Source organism: Lithobates pipiens, unplaced genomic scaffold (assembly GCF_037356315.1).
Source record: "Lithobates pipiens isolate NorthernLeopardFrog02 unplaced genomic scaffold, aLitPip1_a1.2 Scaffold_10, whole genome shotgun sequence".
In the NCBI taxonomy this organism is placed as follows: Eukaryota; Metazoa; Chordata; class Amphibia; order Anura; family Ranidae; genus Lithobates; species Lithobates pipiens.
The window spans coordinates 118,085,878-118,109,030 of NW_027507686.1; the positions used below are offsets into that span (position 1 = coordinate 118,085,878).

A 23,153-nucleotide genomic window follows, 5' to 3' on the forward strand; every position below is an offset into this window, starting at 1 on the left:
CCTCCTCCCTCTCTTCCTTGCCCCCTTGTGTGGAGTAGATTTAATAAGGGTTTTACATACCACCTCCACGCCTTAACCACTTAAGCCACGGACCAATTGTCAGCCTAAGGACCAGAGGTCTTTTTACAATTTGGCACTGCACTGCTTTAACTGGTAATTGCGCAGTCATGCAATGTTGTACCCAAACGATATTTGCGTCCTTTTTTTCCCACAAATAGAGCTTTCTTTTGCATTGTATTTGATTGCCTCTGCGATTTTTATTTTTTACGATATAAATAGAAAAAGACTAAAAATTTTGAAAAAAAAAAGATATTTTCTACTTTTTGTTATAAGAAAAATCGAATAAACGGACTTTAGAAATGAAGCATGCTTCAAATTTTCCCGACGGAACTCCGCCGGACCCGGTCCCCTTCGAAAAATTCGCTCGTGTGTGTGCTACTCCGACGGACTAAAACCGACGCTAGGGCATCTATTGGCTACTGTCTATGAACTTCCTACGTCGAATCCAGTCGTACGTCATCACGTTCGACTCCGTCGGAGTTTGGTGTGATGGTGTGTGGTCAAGTCCGTTCGGTCAAAAAGTCCGCCAGAACTCCGTCGGAACTCCGTCGGAACTCCGGCGGAACTCCTTTGGAGGTCTGTCAGACTTAATCCCTCTCGTGTGTACGGGGCATTACTGACCGAAATGGTACCGTCAGATTGGCAGTCTGCTAGCGTGGTGCCAATATTGAAAATGGGGCAGATATGCACATCAGGAACCTACATATGAGTTAGCCTTACATCAATAGTTTCTTAACTATTGGGGGGGGGATTATAAGGGACCACATCCAAGAATGTGATGATGAAATATAATTAGTAGTAACCAGCATGAGTTTATGAAAGATCATTCTTGCCAGACCAACCTTTTAACATTCTACTGTATGAGAAAGTGAGCTGTAATCTGGATAGAGGAAGGAAAGTGGATGTAGTGTATCTAGATTTTGCCAAATCACTTAACACGTTACCTCAAACACCTAATTTACAAATTGAGGTCTGTTGGCATAGACGAAAGTGTATGTACCTGGATAGAAAATTTGTTGCAGGGGCACGGCCAAAGGGTGGTAACAAATAGTATAGCTTCTGAATGGTCTGAAATTGTGAGCGGGCTGCCCAGGGCTCTGTTCTGACTAATTCTGTTTAACTTGTTCATAAACAATATAGAGGTTGATATAAATAGTTCAATCTGGGTATTTGCAGACTATATAAAGCTAAGCAAGTCAATAACTTTACACCAGGATATTGAAACATGACCTCAATAAAATAGAAGGGTGGGCAACTAAATGGCAAATGAGGTTTATTGTAGGGAAAATAAAAGTGATGCGCTTGGGGGCTAAAAATATGAATGCAGGCTACACACTAGGGGGGGAACCTTGGGGGAATCAAGGATGCAAAAGGATACATGAGTCCTAGCTGATGATAGACTCAGCAATAGTATACAATGCCAAGCTGCAACAAGCAAGACCAATATACTATTAGTATGCATTAGACATGTCCAATTCTTTTAGTTTTTTTAACGAATTTTGACAAATTTGTTAACTCGGAATTATCCGATGTCATGGTTTTGCAATAGTGTTTGTCTGCTTACCTGTATCCATGTGTTCATCTCTAGAGACCAGCTGACCCTCACCTGACTGCTTTTGTAATCCATCCTCTGGCATGACTCCACCCTAGCTCCTATCAGAGAACTCTATATTAACCTGTGCACTGCAGGCCAACCCTGCTGATCAACCTTTGTGTGTTAGCTTCCTGTTACCTGCCGCGTGCTCTTCTGTTGTTCCGTTACCGACTTTGGCGTGTCCTTGACTATCCCTGTTTGCCTGTGATCCTGACCTTTTGGCGTGTCCCTGACTATTCATGTCTGCTTGTGGCCCCGATCTTGACTTTGTCCCTCACTATCCCTATCCTCCTGTTGCCTACTGTGGGTGTGAGTTGGGGGACCCTGGGGGTCGCGACCTGGAGCCAGTTGCAGCCAAGTCGTTCGGTCAGGTGGGGTTTTCAATCTTTTTCTCAGGGTTCTCTGCATTCTGTTTGTGTTTCAGCTATCCAGCTTGACTCTTGTGACATGTCACCTTCTAACCAACCTGACCTCAGGGATCCACTGACCTCTGCCCAGTCTGGTGGTCCTGTTATGGATGCCCAGCTCATCTTTAAGGGTCTGGGGGACCCTGCTCAGGCTCCTGATCTTCTCATGCCCTTACCCATTCCTAAAAAGCCTCTAGTCCCCAAGTCCTCTCGTCCTCTCCCTACCTCGGTTCCAGTCTCTGAGGATTATCTAAAATATGAGGTTAGTCAAGTTTTGGATTCCCGGCTCCGTAAAGGCATTCTTCAGTACCTCGTACATTGGAAAGGGTTTGGCCCTGAGGATAGGTCTTGGATCACTGCATCTGAGGTCTTTGCTCCTAGTCTGTTGAGGAGGTTCCATCTGGAGTTTCCCTTTAAGCCTGGACCCAGGCGGGGGAGGGGGAGGCCTCGTAAGAGGGAGGGTACTGTCATGGTTTTGCAATAGTGTTTGTCTGCTTACCTGTATCCATGTGTACGTCTCTAGAGACCAGCCGACCCTCCCCTGACTGCTTTTGTAATCCATCCTCTGGCATGACTCCACCCTAGCTCCTATCAGAGAACTCTATATTAACCTGTGCACTGCAGGCCAACCCTGCTGATCAACCTTTGTGTGTTAGCTTCCTGTTACCTGCCGCGTGCTCTTCTGTTGTTCCGTTACCGACTTTGGCGTGTCCTTGACTATCCCTGTTTGCCTGTGATCCTGACCTTTTGGCGTGTCCCTGACTATTCATGTCTGCTTGTGGCCCTGATCTTGGCTTTGTCCCTCACTATCCCTATCCTCCTGTTGCCTACTGTGGGTGTGAGCTGGGGGACCCTGGGGGTCGCGACCTGGAGCCAGTTGCAGCCAAGTCCATCCTCACCACTAGAGGTGCTGGTGAACACCTGCTGGCTCTTAGACTCCGTGCCCCAGGGAATCTTACGCTCTAACCCTAGTGGGATCTGTCTCCCATCTGCAGCAGTCAGCCGTAGGGTCCACAACCTTGCGGTGCACTCCTGATCCCTATGGTGTGCATCTGTCACCTCGCCTCAAGGTGACCTGACAGTTTGATCAGCCATGGACCCGACTGACGTGCCGCTTCCTACAGTCGATCCGTTGCAGGGCTTAGTTGGCAGACTTGAGACCCAAGAATCGCATCAGACCCAGGTGATGCGATTCCTTCAAGATCTAGCTTCCCGCTTCGAGCAGCTACAGGCTTCCTTGGGAACCCCGAACCTGCAGCCTCAAGTACAGTCAGCAGCTGCACCTATCGCACCAGTCGCATCCACGCATGCATTATTACTGCCAGCTCCGTCCTGTTTCTCTGGGGACTCCAAGGCTTGCAGGGGGTTCCTTAGCCAGTGCACAATTCATTTTGAACTTCAGCCCCAAAACTTCCTGTCTGAGCGGGCAAAAGTAGCATATATCATATCCCTCCTGTCCGGCGAGGCGCTAGCTTGGGCTGCCCCTCTGTGGGAACTGAATGATCCAGTGGTTTTTAACCTGTCTGATTTCTTGAAACTTTTTCGGAATATCTTCGAGGAACCGGGTCGTGTCTCCTCAGCGGCTAGTGCTCTTTTACGTCTCCGTCAACAGTCCGCGTCTGTGGGACAGTATGCTCTTCAGTTCCGTATCCTCACAGCTGAATTGAGCTGGAATAATGAGGCCCTAGTTGCAACCTTTTTACATGGCCTTTCTGATAGAGTGAAGGATGAATTAGCAGGAAGATCCCTTCCTGCTGATCTGGACAGTGTCATCACCTTGTGTAACCAGATTGATATTCGCTTTCAGGAGAGGGCCCTGGAAAAAAGACGCCAGCACTCCTCGTTCTTTAGGCAGCCTGAGCCCCCAGTCCCTTCTCTTCGATCCGAGGAGCACCCCCTGCCTACTGAGGAACCTATGCAGTTGGGCTGGTCTAAGTTATTTCCCGAAGAACGTGCTAGGCGCAGAACTCTGGGCCTATGCCTCTATTGTGGGGCCAAAGGTAATTTCCGTGACACTTGTTCTCTTCGTCCGGAAAAACGCTCAGGGCTAATACATCTGGAAGGTGGAGTATTAGACCCTGAAATATCACCTTCACCTTCTCGTCTTCTCCTTTCTATGTTGCTTCATGTCGGTGCTTCCTCTCGTTCGGTCTCAGCACATCTGGATTCCGGAGCCGCTGCCAATTTCGTGGATTGTGAAACTGACTCCTCCATGAGACTTACCCTTTTGCCCCTTACAACGCCATTGGTGGTCTTGGCGATTGATGGCACGGTTCTCCCAGGGGGCCCTATCCACTTCCAGACTCTTCCTGTTAAGATGTCAGTAGGGACACTCCACCAGTAGTGGATATCCTTCCTTGTCTTACCTAAGGCTTCATCTCCTATCATATTAGGTCTTCCTTGGTTACGGCTCCATTCTCCACATGTTGACTGGTCTGCTGGACAGATCCTGGCTTGGGGTTCCTCCTGTTCCTCTTCCTGCCTACTCAAGGGTACCCCAAAAGAGAAACTTCCTGTTACCACCATCCCAGTATCTTCTGCTCTTCCCGCTGTATATAGCGATCTCTGGGATGCGTCCTGCAATAGTCGGACTGATGCACTCTCTAGGTCATGTGGTACTCTGGATGAGGGGCCCACCTATGAACCTGAGTCGATCATTCACTCCAATTCGCATAAGCATTTACCTTTGCCTGTCCCTAATCTCCCTTGGACGCACAGCCAGGCTAACTTGTCTGCAAGTTCTACAGTTGCTATGCCCTGTGATGCGATTGAGATGGTCGCTACACCTGACAATACTATTCAGTCGGCCTCTGCTCCAGTTATGACAGTCCAGCCCATGCCCAATGAGCTTCCTGCTTCCTGTTCAGGACCTTCTGTGACCTGGCCTCACCCTACTGCTACTATGTCCGTTCAAACCCGTTTAAGAGGCTCAATCCATCCTTTGGATAGAATACCTAATTCGGCCAGGTGGGGTTTTCAATCTTTTTCTCAGGGTTCTCTGCATTCTGTTTGTGTTTCAGCTATCCAGCTTGACTCTTGTGACATGTCACCTTCTAACCAACCTGACCTCAGGGATCCACTGACCTCTGCCCAGTCTGGTGGTCCTGTTATGGATGCCCAGCTCATCTTTAAGGGTCTGGGGGACCCTGCTCAGGCTCCTGATCTTCTCATGCCCTTACCCATTCCTAAAAAGCCTTTAGTCCTCAAGTCCTCTCGTCCTCTCCCTACCTTGGTTCCAGTCTCTGAGGATAATCTAAAATATGAGGTTAGTCAAGTTTTGGATTCCCGGCTCCGTAAAGGCATTCTTCAGTACCTCGTACATTGGAAAGGGTTTGGCCCTGAGGATAGGTCTTGGATCACTGCATCTGAGGTCTTTGCTCCTAGTCTGTTGAGGAGGTTCCATCTGGAGTTTCCCTTTAAGCCTGGACCCAGGCGGGGGAGGGGGAGGCCTCGTAAGAGGGAGGGTACTGTCATGGTTTTGCAATAGTGTTTGTCTGCTTACCTGTATCCATGTGTATGTCTCTAGAGACCAGCCGACCCTCACCTGACTGCTTTTGTAATCCATCCTCTGGCATGACTCCACCCTAGCTCCTGTCAGAGAACTCTATTTTAACCTGTGCACTGCAGGCCAACCCTGCTAATCAACCTTTGTGTGTTAGCTTCCTGTTACCTGCCATGTGCTCTTCTGTTGTTCCGTTACCGACTTTGGCGTGTCCTTGACTATCCCTGTTTGCCTGTGATCCTGACCTTTTGGTGTGTCCCTGACTATTCCTCAGCTTGTGGCCCTGACCTTGGCTTTGTCCCTCACTATCCCTATCCTCCTGTTGCCTACTGTGGGTGTAAGCTGGGGGACCCTGTGGGTCGCGACCTGGAGCCAGTTGCAGCCAAGTCCATCCTCACCACTAGAGGCGCTGGTGAACACCTGCTGGCTCTGAGACTCCGCGCCCCAGGGAATCTTACAATCTAACCCTAGTGGGATCTGTCTCCCATCTGCAGCAGTCAGCTGTAGGGTCCACAACCTTGCAGTGCACTCCTGATCCCTACAGTGTGCATCTGTCACCTCGCCTCAAGTTGACCTGACATCCGAATTATCAAAAACCTGTTTAACTAATTTTTGCGAATATTCATTATTCTAATATTTTAAAATCTGTAAGTTCGTAAATTCGCAAATTCGCAAGTTTGTAAATGTAACAAATTCAAAAAAAATTGGCAAATTTGTAAATTTGAAAACCTGAAAATGTGAAAATATGAGAAAAATAACTAACTAATAATAATTTAACTGTTACTAACTATTAAATTATAGGAAATTGAAATTTCCTTTCAAAGTTGGCTGTTAGTGAATGTAACAAATACGAATTTATCCATAGTAACGAATCATTCGAATGGAACGTAACAAATTAATAATAATACATAACAACAATAATATAAATACGTTTTTATTATTATAATTATTATTAATTTGTTCTGTTCCGTTTATTTAGATGTGACATTCGTTATTTTGGATAATTTGTAACTTTGGATAAATTACCCTCACTAACGGGCAAATTTGAAATGGAATTCCAATATCTATACTTTAATTGTTAGTTATTATTAGTTATTCTTTCACATTTTTAGATTTTATTTCTTATTTTTTTACTTTCGAATTTACAAATTTTCGAATTTAGTAATTTATGGATTTACGAATTTTCGAGTTTACGAATTACGAATTGTGATCATAGCGAATGACCCAAAAAACTAAAAAAAAATAAAAAAAGAATGAAACAAAACGAAAATGAACACATTTTTTGGCAGTGCACATGTTTAGTATACATTAAAAAGGAGATATACTCCAGAGATAAATCTATAATTCTACCACCTTACAAAAAGTTCTGGCCACCAGTTCCCAGATAGGATGTGCTGGAATTGAAGACATTCCCGGGAAGGGCAAATAAATGAATAAGGGGGCTGGAGGACCTGAGGAAAGGCTACACACATTAAGCTTGTTTTCCCTGGAGAAGAGATGCTTAAGATATGATCGCAATATATAAATAAATTGTTATTCTAGCATAGGGAAAAAAATGTTCAGTCCTAGGTGGCTCAAGAGGATACGTGGTCACTCATTAAAATTGGATGGGAAGCAGTTTAACCTTAAACTGTGCAAGGGGTTATTTACTGTTTAAACTCCCTTCCATAAGCAGTGGTATCAGCGTGAAGCATTGACAATTTAAAAAAAATGTTTAGGTTGGCATATTATCATAACTAGTGATGGCCGAACGGTTCGCCCGGCGGTCGTTTCGCGGCGAATTTCCGACATTCGCGGTCCGCACGTTCGAACGCCTTTTTCCGTCGTTCGCCGCGGCGGACTTACGTGTTTAATGTATACAAGAACTTTAACCTTTGGTGACACGTTTATCATGTGATACAGGACAGCCAATTGAGACATGACAGCACATGGACACTTGTACATTCCCCCTAACCTATAAATACACCCGATCCGGTGGCCATTTTACATTCTTTCTTCTGTTACGATAGGGACAGGTTCCTGTGTGGAGTAGGGAGAGATAAACCACTAGCTATTTGGTACACAAAAGTTCTTTTCAGGACTGGTATAGGTGTTAGGTGTTGATAGGTTTGCTGTGCTGCTGATTCTTGCAGCAGCCTGAGTGTCTTTTGTTAGTTTAGAGAAAGGGAAAGGACGGTGTATGCTACAGGGACAGCCAGATTAGTCTTTCATCATCATCATCATCATCATCATCATTAGCTGTTACTATCAAGGTCCACAAAAGAGCTGTTCCAGTAACCACTAATCGTTCTCTTTTTTTGCCAATTTGTATAGGGACAGGAAGGAAGCAGTGTTGTCAGGCAGTGAGGGTAATTTTAAAGACTTGCTGTTATTATTAGTTCCACAAAGGTTCTTTTCAGGACTGGTATCAGTGGTACAGTAATAGGCTTGTACATGTATAATATTCTTTCTTCCAAATATAGAAAGGATATTATACTTGACTGCTGCCCTTCTGCTGCAGTCTGCTAAACATTCACAACTCACTTGTTCCACAAAAGTTCTTATAAGGACTGGTAACTTGGTATAGGGTGCTACGGTACATAGGCTTGAGTGCGGTACAGTCTGCTGTTCTGTAAGGACCGCTATCGGTCCACAATAGATAGGGTTGACGTGCACCACTGCTGACCGCTGCCCTATACTGCAGCAGTCCTTCAGCGGTATAGGGACTGACGTACAGTCTGCTAATCACTAACACACAACCTGCTTGTTCCACAAAAGTTCTTATAAGGACTGGTAACTTGGTATAGGGTGCTACGGTACATAGGCTTGAGTGCGGTACAGTCTGCTGTTCTGTAAGGACCGCTATCGGTCCACAATAGATAGGGTTGACGTGCACCACTGCTGACCGCTGCCCTATACTGCAGCAGTCCTTCAGCGGTATAGGGACTGACGTACAGTCTGCTAAACACTAATACACAACCTGCTTGGTCCACAAAAGTTCTTATAAGGACTGGTAACTTGGTATAGGGTGCTACGGTACATAGGCTTGAGTGCGGTACAGTCTGCTGTTCTGTAAGGACCGCTATCGGTCCACAATAGATAGGGTTGACGTGCACCACTGCTGACCGCTCACCTATACTGCAGCAGTCCTTCAGCGGTATAGGGACTGACGTACAGTCTGCTAATCACTAACACACAACCTGCTTGTTCCACAAAAGTTCTTATAAGGACTGGTAACTTGGTATAGGGTGCTACGGTACATAGGCTTGAGTGCGGTACAGTCTGCTGTTCTGTAAGGACCGCTATCGGTCCACAATAGATAGGGTTGACGTGCACCACTGCTGACCGCTGCCCTATACTGCAGCAGTCCTTCAGCGGTATAGGGACTGACGTACAGTCTGCTAATCACTAACACACAACCTGCTTGTTCCACAAAAGTTCTTATAAGGACTGGTAACTTGGTATAGGGTGCTACGGTACATAGGCTTGAGTGCGGTACAGTCTGCTGTTCTGTAAGGACCGCTATCGGTCCACAATAGATAGGGTTGACGTGCACCACTGCTGACCGCTGCCCTATACTGCAGCAGTCCTTCAGCGGTATAGGGACTGACGTACAGTCTGCTAAACACTAATACACAACCTGCTTGTTCCACAAAAGTTCTTATAAGGACTGGTAACTTGGTATAGGGTGCTACGGTACATAGGCTTGAGTGCGGTACAGTCTGCTGTTCTGTAAGGACCGCTATCGGTCCACAATAGATAGGGTTGACGTGCACCACTGCTGACCGCTGCCCTATACTGCAGCAGTCCTTCAGCGGTATAGGGACTGACGTACAGTCTGCTAAACACTAATACACAACCTGCTTGTTCCACAAAAGTTCTTATAAGGACTGGTAACTTGGTATAGGGTGCTACGGTACATAGGCTTGAGTGCGGTACAGTCTGCTGTTCTGTAAGGACCGCTATCGGTCCACAATAGATAGGGTTGACGTGCACCACTGCTGACCGCTCACCTATACTGCAGCAGTCCTTCAGCGGTATAGGGACTGACGTACAGTCTGCTAATCACTAACACACAACCTGCTTGTTCCACAAAAGTTCTTATAAGGACTGGTAACTTGGTATAGGGTGCTACGGTACATAGGCTTGAGTGCGGTACAGTCTGCTGTTCTGTAAGGACCGCTATCGGTCCACAATAGATAGGGTTGACGTGCACCACTGCTGACCGCTGCCCTATACTGCAGCAGTCCTTCAGCGGTATAGGGACTGACGTACAGTCTGCTAAACACTAATACACAACCTGCTTGGTCCACAAAAGTTCTTATAAGGACTGGTAACTTGGTATAGGGTGCTACGGTACATAGGCTTGAGTGCGGTACAGTCTGCTGTTCTGTAAGGACCGCTATCGGTCCACAATAGATAGGGTTGACGTGCACCACTGCTGACCGCTCACCTATACTGCAGCAGTCCTTCAGCGGTATAGGGACTGACGTACAGTCTGCTAATCACTAACACACAACCTGCTTGTTCCACAAAAGTTCTTATAAGGACTGGTAACTTGGTATAGGGTGCTACGGTACATAGGCTTGAGTGCGGTACAGTCTGCTGTTCTGTAAGGACCGCTATCGGTCCACAATAGATAGGGTTGACGTGCACCACTGCTGACCGCTGCCCTATACTGCAGCAGTCCTTCAGCGGTATAGGGACTGACGTACAGTCTGCTAATCACTAACACACAACCTGCTTGTTCCACAAAAGTTCTTATAAGGACTGGTAACTTGGTATAGGGTGCTACGGTACATAGGCTTGAGTGCGGTACAGTCTGCTGTTCTGTAAGGACCGCTATCGGTCCACAATAGATAGGGTTGACGTGCACCACTGCTGACCGCTGCCCTATACTGCAGCAGTCCTTCAGCGGTATAGGGACTGACGTACAGTCTGCTAAACACTAATACACAACCTGCTTGGTCCACAAAAGTTCTTATAAGGACTGGTAACTTGGTATAGGGTGCTACGGTACATAGGCTTGAGTGCGGTACAGTCTGCTGTTCTGTAAGGACCGCTATAGGTCCACAATAGATAGGGTTGACGTGCACCACTGCTGACCGCTCACCTATACTGCAGCAGTCCTTCAGCGGTATAGGGACTAAGAGTTTTGTCACAGGGTCATTTAAAAAATGACATGCAGAGGAAGAGGCAGGCCCTTCCGCAGGGGTGGTAGGGGTAGGGCAGGAGCAACAGGCTTGAGCCAAAGTGGGAAGTTGCAGAAGGTGCGTTCAATTACTTTAAAGGATGCACCAGACTTGGTTGAGTGGCTCGCTCAGCCTTACTCTTCTGCACCCTCCTCATCCTCTCGATCTGCACCCTCTTCTTCACTCTCTGCTATGTGCACCCCCAAAGACACTACCACCAACAACACGACCACCACCACCACCACCACATACCTTCCGCTTGAGTCACTGGAATTATTTTCCGATCCATATCAAGAGGACATTTCTGATGCGCAGCCACTCTTGGTATTGGATCAGGAAGAGGAGGTAGCAACAAGCGCTACTCAGCAGTCTGACGCCAGTACCCAGATCAGCCCAAGGAGGAGGTTGGTCCCCGGTGTTGCTGCCTACTCCGAGATCTCTACTTATAGCGGTGGGGAAGGTGACGTTGATGATGACGTGTCTAGTGATGTCACGTGGGTGCCCACAAGAGAGGAAGAGGAGGGGAGTTCAGAGGGAGATATGGACCAGCAGATAGGGAGGAGAAGCAGCAATGACTTACATTGCACAGCAGGGACAAAGCAGACTGCAAATGTATCAGGAGCGAGTCATCGACCATGTACGGTCACATCTGGCGCTCCCAGGACACCGGCACATGGCTCCGCAGTGTGGGCTTTTTTTAACGTGTCCGCTGCTGACAATAGCGTTGCCATCTGCAATCTTTGCAGTCAACGCGTTAGTCGCGGTAAGCCCAATACTCACCTAGGGACGACCGCCTTAAGAAGGCACATGAGCAGCCATCACCGAGCCCAGTGGGAGCAACGGAACACACAAAGCCACACTGCAGGCTCTCACCGTCCAGCCTCGTCTTCTACTTCTCCTTCTCCTCTCTCCTCACAATTGTCCTCCACTCCACCTTCCATCACGCCAAGCTCACATTTTTCTGCAAAAAGGCAGGCTTCCGTGGGCCTAATGTTTGAGCGTAAAAAAATGATGACGCCGGATAACCCTCTTGCCCAACGGTTGGCGGCTGGCTTGTCAGAACTCATAGCCCGCCAACTACTGCCATATAAACTGGTGGACTCGGAGGCCTTTCGCAAATTTGTGGCCATTGGAACACCACAATGGAAGGTCCCAGGAAGGAAGTATTTCTCAGAGAAGGGCATCCCAGAGCTATATGGCCATGTTCAGCGGCAAGTGAATGTATCTCTGGCACACAGTGTCGGTGCCAAGATACATCTGACCACAGACACGTGGTCTAGCAAACACGGGCAGGGAAGGTATATCAGTTTTACTGCCCACTGGGTGAACCTTCTGACGGCCGTCAAGCATGTAACCCGTGGCACCCGTGTAGATTTGGTTTTACCGCCACGGATTGCATGCAGGCCTGACTCTTCTTCTCCTCCTCCTACTCCATCCTCCTCCCTCTCCTCCTCAGCTGCCTCCTCCTTTTCCGCTGCTAGCGTCTCTTCCACTGCACCGCCCAAGCTCCCCAGAACCTATTCCACATGCCAGGTGAGACGTTGCCATGCCGTGCTGCGTCTGTTGTGCCTGGAAGCAAAGAGCCACACTGGCCCGGCACTCCTTTCAGCTTTGCGTTCACAGGCAGATGAGTGGCTAACACCGCTCAATTTGACAGTTGGTAAAGTGGTGTGTGACAACGGTGCCAATCTGCTTAGCGCATTGAAACAGGGCAAAATCACGCACGTGCCGTGCATGGCACACGTCTTAAACTTGGTCGTGCAGCGATTCCTTGTCAAATACCCTGGGGTCCAGGACATCTTGCGGCAGGCAAGGAAAATCTCGGCCCATTTCAGAAGATCTTACACGGCCATGGCTCGCCTTGCTGACATTCAGCGGCGACACCATCTGCCGGTCAGACGTCTTATTTGCGATTGCCCGACGCGATGGAACTCAACCTTCTATATGCTTGATAGGCTGCTCCAGCAGAAACGTGCAGTTAACGTCTACCTGTATGAACTCTGCGAAAGAAACGGTTCTGGGGAGCTGGGTTTTTTTTCACCGCGCCAGTGGCTGCTCATGCGCGACACATGCAGACTTCTGCGGCCATTTGAGGAGATCACCAAACTGGTCAGTCGCAGCCATGGCGCCATCAGTGACATGGTACCTTATGCCTTCTTTCTGGAGCGTGCATTGCGTCGTGTCATTGATCAGGCTGTGGAGGAGCAGGAGCGGGAAGATGAGGAAGTCGCAATGCTGGATGAATTCCCAGGGGGGGCTACTCTATCTGAGACAAGTCAACAACAGGAGTCTGATGAGGAGTCAGAGGAGGATGGTGCCGGGGCGGATGAGCAGGAGCAAGAAGAGCATGCTTTAAACCTTTCTGGGATCCCTGTTGTGCGAGGATGGGGAGAGGAGAATGAAGAGGACGACATTATCCTGGATGATGAGCAGGAGCCAGGCCACCACACCGCTTCCACTTTAGTGCAAATGGGGGCCTTCATGCTCCAGTGTTTTAATAGGGACCCCCGTATAAAAAGCATGAGGGTCAAGGACCAGTACTGGGTGGCAACGTACTTAGACCCCCGGTACAAACACAAAATGGCGGAAATGTTACCGCCGTCGCAGAGGGCTGTCAGAATGCAGCACTTCCAGGCCTTGCTTCGAGAAATGCTGCATTCTGCTTTTGCGTGCGCTGGCAGAGGAGCAATTCCCACTCCCAGAGAAGGATTTGCGGGTACCAATCCAACAGCGCCTGCAAGAAGAGGCCGGTTTGAAGATGTGTTGGTGACTTCGGATATGAGGTCATTCTTTCAGCCGACCCATCGACAGGTGTCATCCGGATCCAGCATCAGGGAACGCCTAGACCGTCAGGTGTCCGACTACATTGGGTTAACGGCCGATGTGGACGCTCTGAGGAGTGATGAACCCCTAGACTACTGGGTGGGCAGGCTTGACCTCTGGCCAGAGCTTGCCCAATTTGCAATCGAACTGTTGGCTTGCCCCTCATCCAGTGTCCTGTCCGAAAGGACGTTCAGCGCAGCAGGGGGGATTGTGACCGATAAGCGTACTCGCCTAGCTCACCACAGTGTTAACTACCTCACATTTCTAAAAATGAATGAGGCATGGATCTCGGAGGAATTCAACACATGTGACCAGTAGACCATGTATATGTCTATAAACTATTTTTTTAATCAAGCACACAGACCTTCTTAATTCATTTGGCTCACTTCCTTGACCCAAAAAAGCACACCGTACTATATGCCCCTACCCTCCTCTTTGAAGAGGTTGAGCGGTGTCATATTTCTACTGGGGCTGCTTATGATATCCCTGTGCTGTGCTGACTTCCTCCTGGGGGTTCTTATTATGAAGGGATCACACTATCCCTGTGCTGTGCTGACTTCCTCCTGGGGGTTCTTATTATGAGGGGATCACACCATCCCTGTGCTGTGCTGACTTCCTCCTGGGGCTGCTTACGGTGCTGCTGTCAGCGCTGTATGTCACGGTGCTGCTGTCAGCGCTGTATGTCACGGTGCTGCTGTCAGCGCTGTATGTCACGGTGCTGCTGTCAGCGCTGTATGTCACGGTGCTGCTGTCAGCGCTGTATGTCACGGTGCTGCTGTCAGCGCTGTATGTCACGGTGCTGCTGTCAGCGCTGTATGTCACGGTGCTGCTGTCAGCGCTGTATGTCACGGTGCTGCTGTCAGCGCTGTATGTCACGGTGCTGCTGTCAGCGCTGTATTACGGTGCTGCTGTCAGATGCCTCTATCACGGTGCATGTGTCATTCCGGTATGTCACGCTGCTGGTGATCATCTCCTGCACCCTCTTCTTTGCCTACCCTGGTCCCTGACCTTCCCTCTCCTCCATTGCCTTCATTAGCTCCATAGTCCTGAATTGTTAGAACAATTTCCCAAATAAAATAAAAATGCTTGTAGTTATCGATCCCAAATTCACCTCATACATGTATTATGTCATTGTCCAGATGGTGGGACTACGTTTTACCCCCTAATAATTACCACGTGGCCGCAAATTCGACATGAAGGTTTGCAAAGTTCGCCTCCCATTGAAGTCAATGGGGCCCGCGGCGAACGTTCGGTTTCGCGAACGTTTGGGTCCGTTCGCATTTCGCGTTCGCGAAACGTCCCGTCGGAAGTTCGTCCATCACTAATCATAACCAAGCATGACCCCACCCGCTCTTTAGTGCGGGTGGGGTCACCTACACATCGGCGCCATGTGTATGCACCAGCCGCTCAATGTCTGCGATTTTGCGGCGTTGTTACGGCTGCATGCATTATACCATCTGGTTGACCTATAGGAGTGCTTGTGCACTTTCCTGTCATCCACACATGATGTTGGGGGCGGAGCTCCTTGAGCCCTTCCTGGATATAACTTGGAGGTTTAGCACTGCATGGATCCATTTGCAGCTTTTGCTTTCACTGAACACTCATGCTTGTGGATGCCTCTAATTGGAATCTACCACCGATGCAATCATACACCTATTTCACTCAGGTAAAACCATTGGTTTTCCTCAAGTGCTCACCTGTAGCTTGTCTTTGACCACTTTGACTTCCCCCATATTTGCACTTCATTTCTTTTTCAATGCTTTTTGCTCATTTCCTTACTTCCACTCATGCCATTCTTTGGTGTTTCTCCACCACATTTCCCTATAGTCCTTTGTCCATGCCATTCATGGCTCTAGTCTTTATATATTATATATAGAATTGTCCATGTTATTACTCTTATATTTTACCTACTACTTCATATTATCTGATATACCCCTTTATGTTTACAGTCAATACTTACCATGGACATAGTGAGACCAATAGGGATACACATTCCCCATCCATGCGATGCTTTCCGTCCAATCTGCCCTGTGTGGGGTCTCTTCTGGCTCTGCCTCCTCAGCTCCCTGGTGATACATTTGCTGCCAATGTCTGAAGGCTTCACATTTGTTGGCTCGGCTATGTGTAGTGGTGAGTATGGGGCCTCCATTTATTAGGCCCCTCTTATCCTCTACCTTTAAAATACCAAGTATTTACCATATACCAAATTGTATCCTTTCACCTTAGGTACAATTCATGCACATCTACCCCTGAAGAGCGAGCTGGGACTCGCAAAACATGTCGGGTACACCTGATGTTTGTATGTTATGTGACTGTGCATACACAATTGTGCTACTACTACTACTACCAATTGTATTCAATCAGGTTTTATGTACCTTGTACTAAGTGGCTTTCTTTCATGACAATATGCTTGTAATATTTTTACTGAATAAAAACATATACTTACTGTACTTACTCTTGTTACTTTTATTGGCTTAGTGGTGCTCACCTCATCTAAAGTCCCAGGGCGAATTTCTCTTTTTTGTTGCATATTATAGGGATGGAGGTGTGTTACCGGTGACACCAGACCTTCTTGTTTTCAATATACAGGGATATGGTATTTGTTACAAACATAAATGCATACACACACCCACACAGGTTGAACTCGATGAACTGATGTCTTTATTTAACCTTAACAACTATATAACTATCTTTAGTGTAAAGAAGGACAAGAAGTCCTGGAAACAATGGTTTGACCCCCACAAAATCCTGATCTCAACATATCCAAGTCTGTCAGGAATTACATGAAGAGACAGAAGGATCTGAGGCAGCCTACATCCACAGACAATCTGTGGTTAGTTCTCGAAGATATTTGGAACAACCTACCTGCCGAGTTCCTTCAAAAACTTTGTGCAAGCGTACCTAGAAGAATTTATGCGGTTTTGAAGGCAAAGGGTGGTAACACCAAATATTGATGTGATTTGTATTTCTCTTTTCATTTAGGCCCCTTTCACATGAATGGACCGATTGGGTCCACCTGTCTGTTTTTCAGACGGACCCTCTATTCTCCTCTCCTTTACACCCTCTGACATCCAATCCAATCCGATCTGGTAAAAACAGACGGGTGGGGATCTGTTCTTCCTTCCATCTAGTGGATTGGATAAGATGGTAGTCAGGTGTAAATGGACAGGTGGTCTGTGTCTTCTCTGCATAAGTGTAGCGGACATGGACCATTCATCCACCTGCTCAGCAGGGATCAGCGGACAGGTCCCCCGATGAGCAAATGGGTGCCTAGCAGAGTCCCTGTTTGGAAGGGGTCTGAGCCGCGGTTCACACTGCTTGGACCCCACTGTCAGTGCGACTATGCAGTGTGCCTTGCTTGCGATTTTGATGTAACATTTTTAGTGGGCGCATGTATTTTCGCTACATTCAGGTGTGAATGGCAGTGATCCCTGTCATCTGTCTTTCCAGCAGTGACACTATCTAGTGGTGATCCCTGTCCTCTGCCTCTCCAGTGGTGATCCCTGTCCTCTGCTTCTTCAGCAGTAATTTCTGTCTCTCCCTCTCCAGCAGTAATCCCTGTCCTCTTCCCTGCCAGCTGTGACCCCTGTCCTCTGACCTGCCATCTCTGACACCTATCCTGCACCCTGCTTACACCGGTCCAAAGCTTGTTCCCTGCTGACCTACCATCCTTGGCCCCGCTGACTCCCTGTACATTGCCCTGCTTCCTCCCGTCCTTTGCCTTGCCGACCCTTGTACACTGTCCTAAAAACCACTAGCCTCTGTACACAAACCTACAAACTGCTGATTCTATCCTCTGCCCTGCTGAAACTTTGTACTGACCTCCCATCCTCTGCCCCCCTGATTTTTTTTTTATACTGCACTCCCGCATCAGACATGCTAGATCTGGCTAGATCCGGCCCTGAGCCACACTGTTTGAGAACAAGGGACAGAAAATGTTTATTTTGGCAAGAACATACAACACATGTTCCTTAATATGTTGCTTAATATGCAGCAATTTCAAACAAATAAACAAGCATGCAGAAAACCAGATGCCCACTACAAATTAACAAAACTGCTTGCATTTATACAGCACAAAGTGTGACTCCAGCCTTTGAGTTATAGTTTCTCACTAAGTTACTGCTTTGCAACTCTCAGGTCAGCTAACTACTAACTACTTTATATTTACTAGTGTAAATAGTGGCATATTTTTCACTGTTAAATGGGTACATTTTGTGCTGACTTATGTAAATTTGAGATGTCATATACTGCGTTATGCCCAGCATACATGGGAGGAGTTAGGCATTGTGCACAAAATATATTCTTTCTTACCCTTCACAGTCAAGACGTTCTACATCAGGCACCCTCATGCCAAATATGAATAAGTTTTCTTCTCCTGCTTCTTCAGCCATCTCCACATTAGCTCCATCCATTGTGCCAATTGTAAGAGCTCCATTCAGCATGAACTTCATGTTTCCTGTTCCAGATGCCTCAGTTCCAGCAGTGCTGTTCCAGATGCCTCAGTTCCAGCAGTGGAGATCTGCTCAGACAGATCAGCAGCAGGAATTACTGAGGAAAGCAAAGGAGCAATTTGTAAGTGAAGCATATTTTATATCAAATGTTTTCCTTTCGGGTACTATCAAAGCTTCTAAGTTGCAATCAATTTTTGAGCATGAAGAGAAGAATGGTAAATTGCTTGCCTGGCTAGTTTAGGAACAATCAATCTAACCTTGTCCCTATTTCTACAATTAAGTCCTCTGCTGGTGATTTTTTAACTGACCCGATCCTGATTAATGAACGTTCTGCAGCCTACTATCAATCCCTTTAAAGTTCTAGGGTGACAAATGCGGTTGCTGCCCTGACTGCTTACTTGGAAGAAGTGGGACTTTCATGTCTGACTTCTACCAATAAGCTTGACATCCCAATTACTATTTAGGAATTACAGAAAGATCTCATGTCCCTCAAGCCAGGGAAGACATTTCCATGAGATTTGTTATTCCCTGAATGCTGGTGCTCTCCCATCCTCATGTCCAAGGTGGTGCTTCTCAAACCCAGAAAGGACCCAGACTTGTGCTTATCCTATTGCCTGATTTCCCTGTTGAACATTGACACTAAAATGATGGCCTAAGTGCTTGCTAGTTGATTGAATTGTGTTATCTCAATTGTGGTTAATCCTGATCAGTCTGGTTTTATCCCAGGTAGAGAGACGATATCAATAATCACATGTTGTATACCCACATAGCCCTGGCCATCCTGGACAACACAGGGGTAGTAGCCTTCCTGGATGGCGAAAAGGCATGACTGATGTATTGTTGATGTTGGAGCTGCAATAATGACAACCACATAATTTTGATTTAAATGTCCAAAGCAGCCTTTTATTAACAAACCATGAATAATAAAATAGCGTATTAATTCCATTTTGCGTAAACAATATATTCATCAACCATAATCTACCTAACTGACTTTTTCATGAGTCTTAGGTTAATGAAGGCATGTTATCACATTGGTTGTATAAACCATCACATTGCTATCCCACTCCCCAGCCACAGTTACACCAGCTCGGGTACAATTTAATACCAGTTTTTGACCTGATGCAGCCTGGTGACCAATAGCCCTTTATTAATGTCACTGAGTAGGAAAAGTACATCCATACCAAGATGGGCCCAGCCCATTACTGTTTTTGACCATGTCCACCTTCAAAAACCCAAGACCCCTGTCTGCTGCTATGAGAAACTCAAACCCATGTGAACCCCCCCCCCCCCCCCCCAAGCAACAGCCAACCTACAGAACCCATTATCCCTTTAAGAAAAACAACCGTGGGAAAAACAGCCCTTGCAAAAACTTCATAAAAATTGAGGGGAAGGAGGGTGAGTAAGTGCCTTCGTCGATGATCTGCCTCCCACCGACCCACTCTCTTACTGCCAGTGTCATTTACACAGGAATCAGTGCATTTGTATAGCACTGTTTGCTGTATAAATGACAATGGTTCCAAAAATGGCTGATGTGTCCACCATAATGTCGCAGTCATGATAAAAAATTGCTGATCGCCGCCATTACTAGCAAAAAAAAATACTACTAAAAATGGCATAAAACTATCCCCTATTTTGTAAACGCTATAACTTTGGCACAAACCAATCAATAAAGGCTTATTGCAATTTTTTTTTACCAAAAATGTTTAGAAGACTACGTATCGGCCTAAACTGAGGAAGAAAAAAAGTTTTTTTATATAATTTGGGTGTGGGGATATTTATTATAGTAAAATGTAAAAAAATCATGCGTTTTTTTCAAAATTGTAATTGTAAAAATTTTAAAAAATAAGTTATGGTACTTAGCAGTAAATGTAAGTTTTGTCACATATTGCACATTGTATATAACAACGCCTGCACCAAGGGTTTGGTGTGTTGTGGTGGTTATTAACTTTGAATGGTGCAACAACACAATGCACAGTAGCTGCAAACACAAAGCACCTGTGAAGAGTGTTGCCATGTGCTGTGTTACAAAAGGGGCATTTTCAATTTTCATGGTGTTTAGGTGTTCTGCCCTAAGGCTCACAGTAACCTGTTACTTTAACACAATCCATAGTCTGAATGGATCCTCTTATGCCTGTTAGACACTATGGACTGTCCTCCCTGCCAGAACACACCAGTCAGCGCTCACATCCATTGGCTTATGAGCGCTGGTCAGATGCCAATTGGACAGATGTTTTTCTGGTACGTCCATTCTACAGAAGCCGGACGTTCAGCTGGCTTCTGTCAGACAGGCTGCCGTACAGATGGGCTGAATTTCGGCTGGTCTCTGTTGAGCTGGCCAATATTCAGCCTGTGTCTACCAGATTTAAAGCGGTTGTATACTCTATTTTTTTCACTTTTACTTACAGGTAAGCCTATAATAAGGAGATATTCCTCTGGCAATGAGCCGCTGATTGCAGCGGCTCATGCGCACAGGGGTTTCTCGGCTGGAAAGAAATCTCCCACATGCATGCGTGGGAGTGACGATATCGGCGCTCTGGCCACTCTCAGCGCCGGAGCCGCAATATCCAGAACACACGCCGAGGGAACATGTCAGCTCCCTCGGCGTGTATTGTGCGAGATGTCGGCGCCTCGTTTTAAGGTAAGTATTTCATAATCAGCTAGTATGCGGTGCATACTAGCTCATTATGCCTTTTCCCTTGCAGGTATGAAATAAAAAAAATTCTGTAGGTTTACTCCCCCTTTAATACACCAAATGGTAATAGATTAATAGATAGGTAAATACACAAGTTTAATGCTAACTGTGCTTCAATAACTGTTGTTGCCTTTTGCAGATAATCAATTAAGTAAACACCAGACCTTTCTCTGCCAGAGAAACACGGTAGTTCTCCAGGAATATAAATTTAAGCCGGTCTCCAACAGCAGGATCATTGTTGATAACATCACCCACAGAAGTGATTAATTTGATGATCATCTTGGCCACATGGTACCCAGGAGCAGCCTATCAATGAGACAAAGACAATGAAAACTACAAGAATGAAAAGGGAAAATATAGAGAGATAGAGAAAGGCAGAAAGATTTGCTACATGAGAAAGAAAGTGTAAACACTGAAGAACATCAATACAAAATGTGCATATCTATAACTGTACCCATCCCTGCCTTAGCATATGTCCAAATTACTAACACAATTAACTTATAGAAATATGCACTGTTTGAGGTACACAAAAGGGCTTGGGCTGACTTAATGCATCCCAATATGTGCAAGTCAAGCATCTTATCTGGGAATGCCTTGTCAAATAAAACAAAACTATATTTAACAGAACTATGGTTTATTTTTGTGCTGTCATATACTTATTGCAACCTCACTAACTACTTTTCCCACCAATGCAAACAATAATTTGGAGTCAATAAATGAGCAATAGCAAATACTGTAGTTAGACCAAATTCTGTCTCATAGATTATAGAACACTTACAGTTTACTTGAAATGGAAATGTTAATTTTCACCCATTGCCTAAACAATGTTACTGTGCTTGTCTATTTCTTTGCTCACCTTTCCTCCAATCATTACGGTTCTGGGTACATATTGTTTGCTGGGATCTTTCTTTATACCTGAAAAGGATGGTCATGTACAATTAGACCTCAATTAGACCTTATTTATTGCATTATGTTTATTATTCATGTATTAATATGTATCTTGATTATTAATTGACAGCTAGATAACAGCTTCAACTAGATAACTTTGACTATGTTCAAATAGCTTCTCACTTTGATACAGTATGTGAATGCCATAAGTGAATTGGCAGCTTTGCACATCATTAGGAATTATTCCGCAGTCATTTGTTTGTCGATTTCATTACTGTAATGTGGGTTTTTAATAGTTATTTAGGTTATTGATTTACAAGAAACTTAGTAATAATTTTATGTTAGTGTAATCACTGTAATGCACGAGACATCTGACACAATGCTATCGGAAGTTGGGAACCTTTGACCTTTTCTTTTCAATGGTATTGTTCAAACCAGTTTTAGCTATTGTTTGCCCTGCCATATATATATATATATATATATATATATATATATATATATGGGATACCAAGGGCTAGCTGAGTTGGATTCAGAAGGGAAGTATGGATCACGGGCTATCACCTCTAGTAACTTCAAGAAGAAGTTATGAATTGCCCTGGACTGAATATGCTGTATTTATCTATGTTTTGTTATCTGTAATACATCTTTAATCTATGTTAAGTAAATCTCTTTTATTACTATACTACTTGCATGTAGTTTTAATCATTGTACTTCATCCACAAATCTGAAAGGTTAAGTATATGAACTTGTCAATAAATGGATAAATGTAACTGTCAGGGAAATGGCAGCAGAACTGGGGATCCTGCCAGCACTCATCATGGTCATGCCAGATGGATTCCTATGCACATGGGCACATGCAGATACGCGATGGCGCGAGCGGGTGCACACAGATGTGCGACAGCGGCTACACATAACGTGACAGATGTTGGTACCCTCTGCCTATTTAAACCCTTCAAAAACTCTATTTTTAGGTATAGATAAATATTGCCCGCACTGGAGAGGAAACTCTCTGGTTGGAGGCATATCCAGGCTTGAGATGTCATGGATAAATAAGATTAAAACTTATATCCCATTTGGATTAAATGTTGATGTAGATGTGAATGCATTTATTGACAATTCATAGATGCGGGTTTGTGTGAAATGATTTACACTTGACTATGTGAACTTGATGTGAGACTTCAGTGGCAACACCTCCTGGGCATCATTAATATTTTCCATCAACTTCCGAGTGGGATATTTCTTTATAATTTTTCTTCCTTTTCTTTTTTTTTTGAAATTTTTTTTATTCAGATTTACTTCTATAAACAAGTATTTGTCATACAAGGAAGACAAAAGGTAATATATAAAGCATATACATGTTTCGAATCGTACAGTAACATGCCTAAATACCATACAAACAAGATAGGGTGTATAGGAGCGGGAGCACGGTAACCTCAGAGGCAACGAGAATAATACCATAGACTTATCATGGTGGTGTATCTATTACTCATTACTTATTACTTAATACTTAGGGGGGGTTTCTCTCTTGTCGCCCTGTTGGGTATCTTTAGGGTGCCCAGGGAGTT

General features: G+C 45.7%; 1 protein-coding gene across 1 annotated transcript in view; it reads right to left on the reverse strand.

The window, feature by feature from the left end:
* Positions 1–23,153, reverse strand: part of PYGM (glycogen phosphorylase, muscle associated) — a 717,259-nt gene that overhangs the window by 54,052 nt on the left and 640,054 nt on the right. Inside the window, 4 exon segments of the mRNA XM_077457746.1 lie at positions 17,869–18,044; positions 18,047–18,105; positions 20,865–21,006; positions 21,557–21,615. Of these exon segments, the coding sequence (XP_077313872.1) occupies positions 17,869–18,044; positions 18,047–18,105; positions 20,865–21,006; positions 21,557–21,615 (436 nt within the window).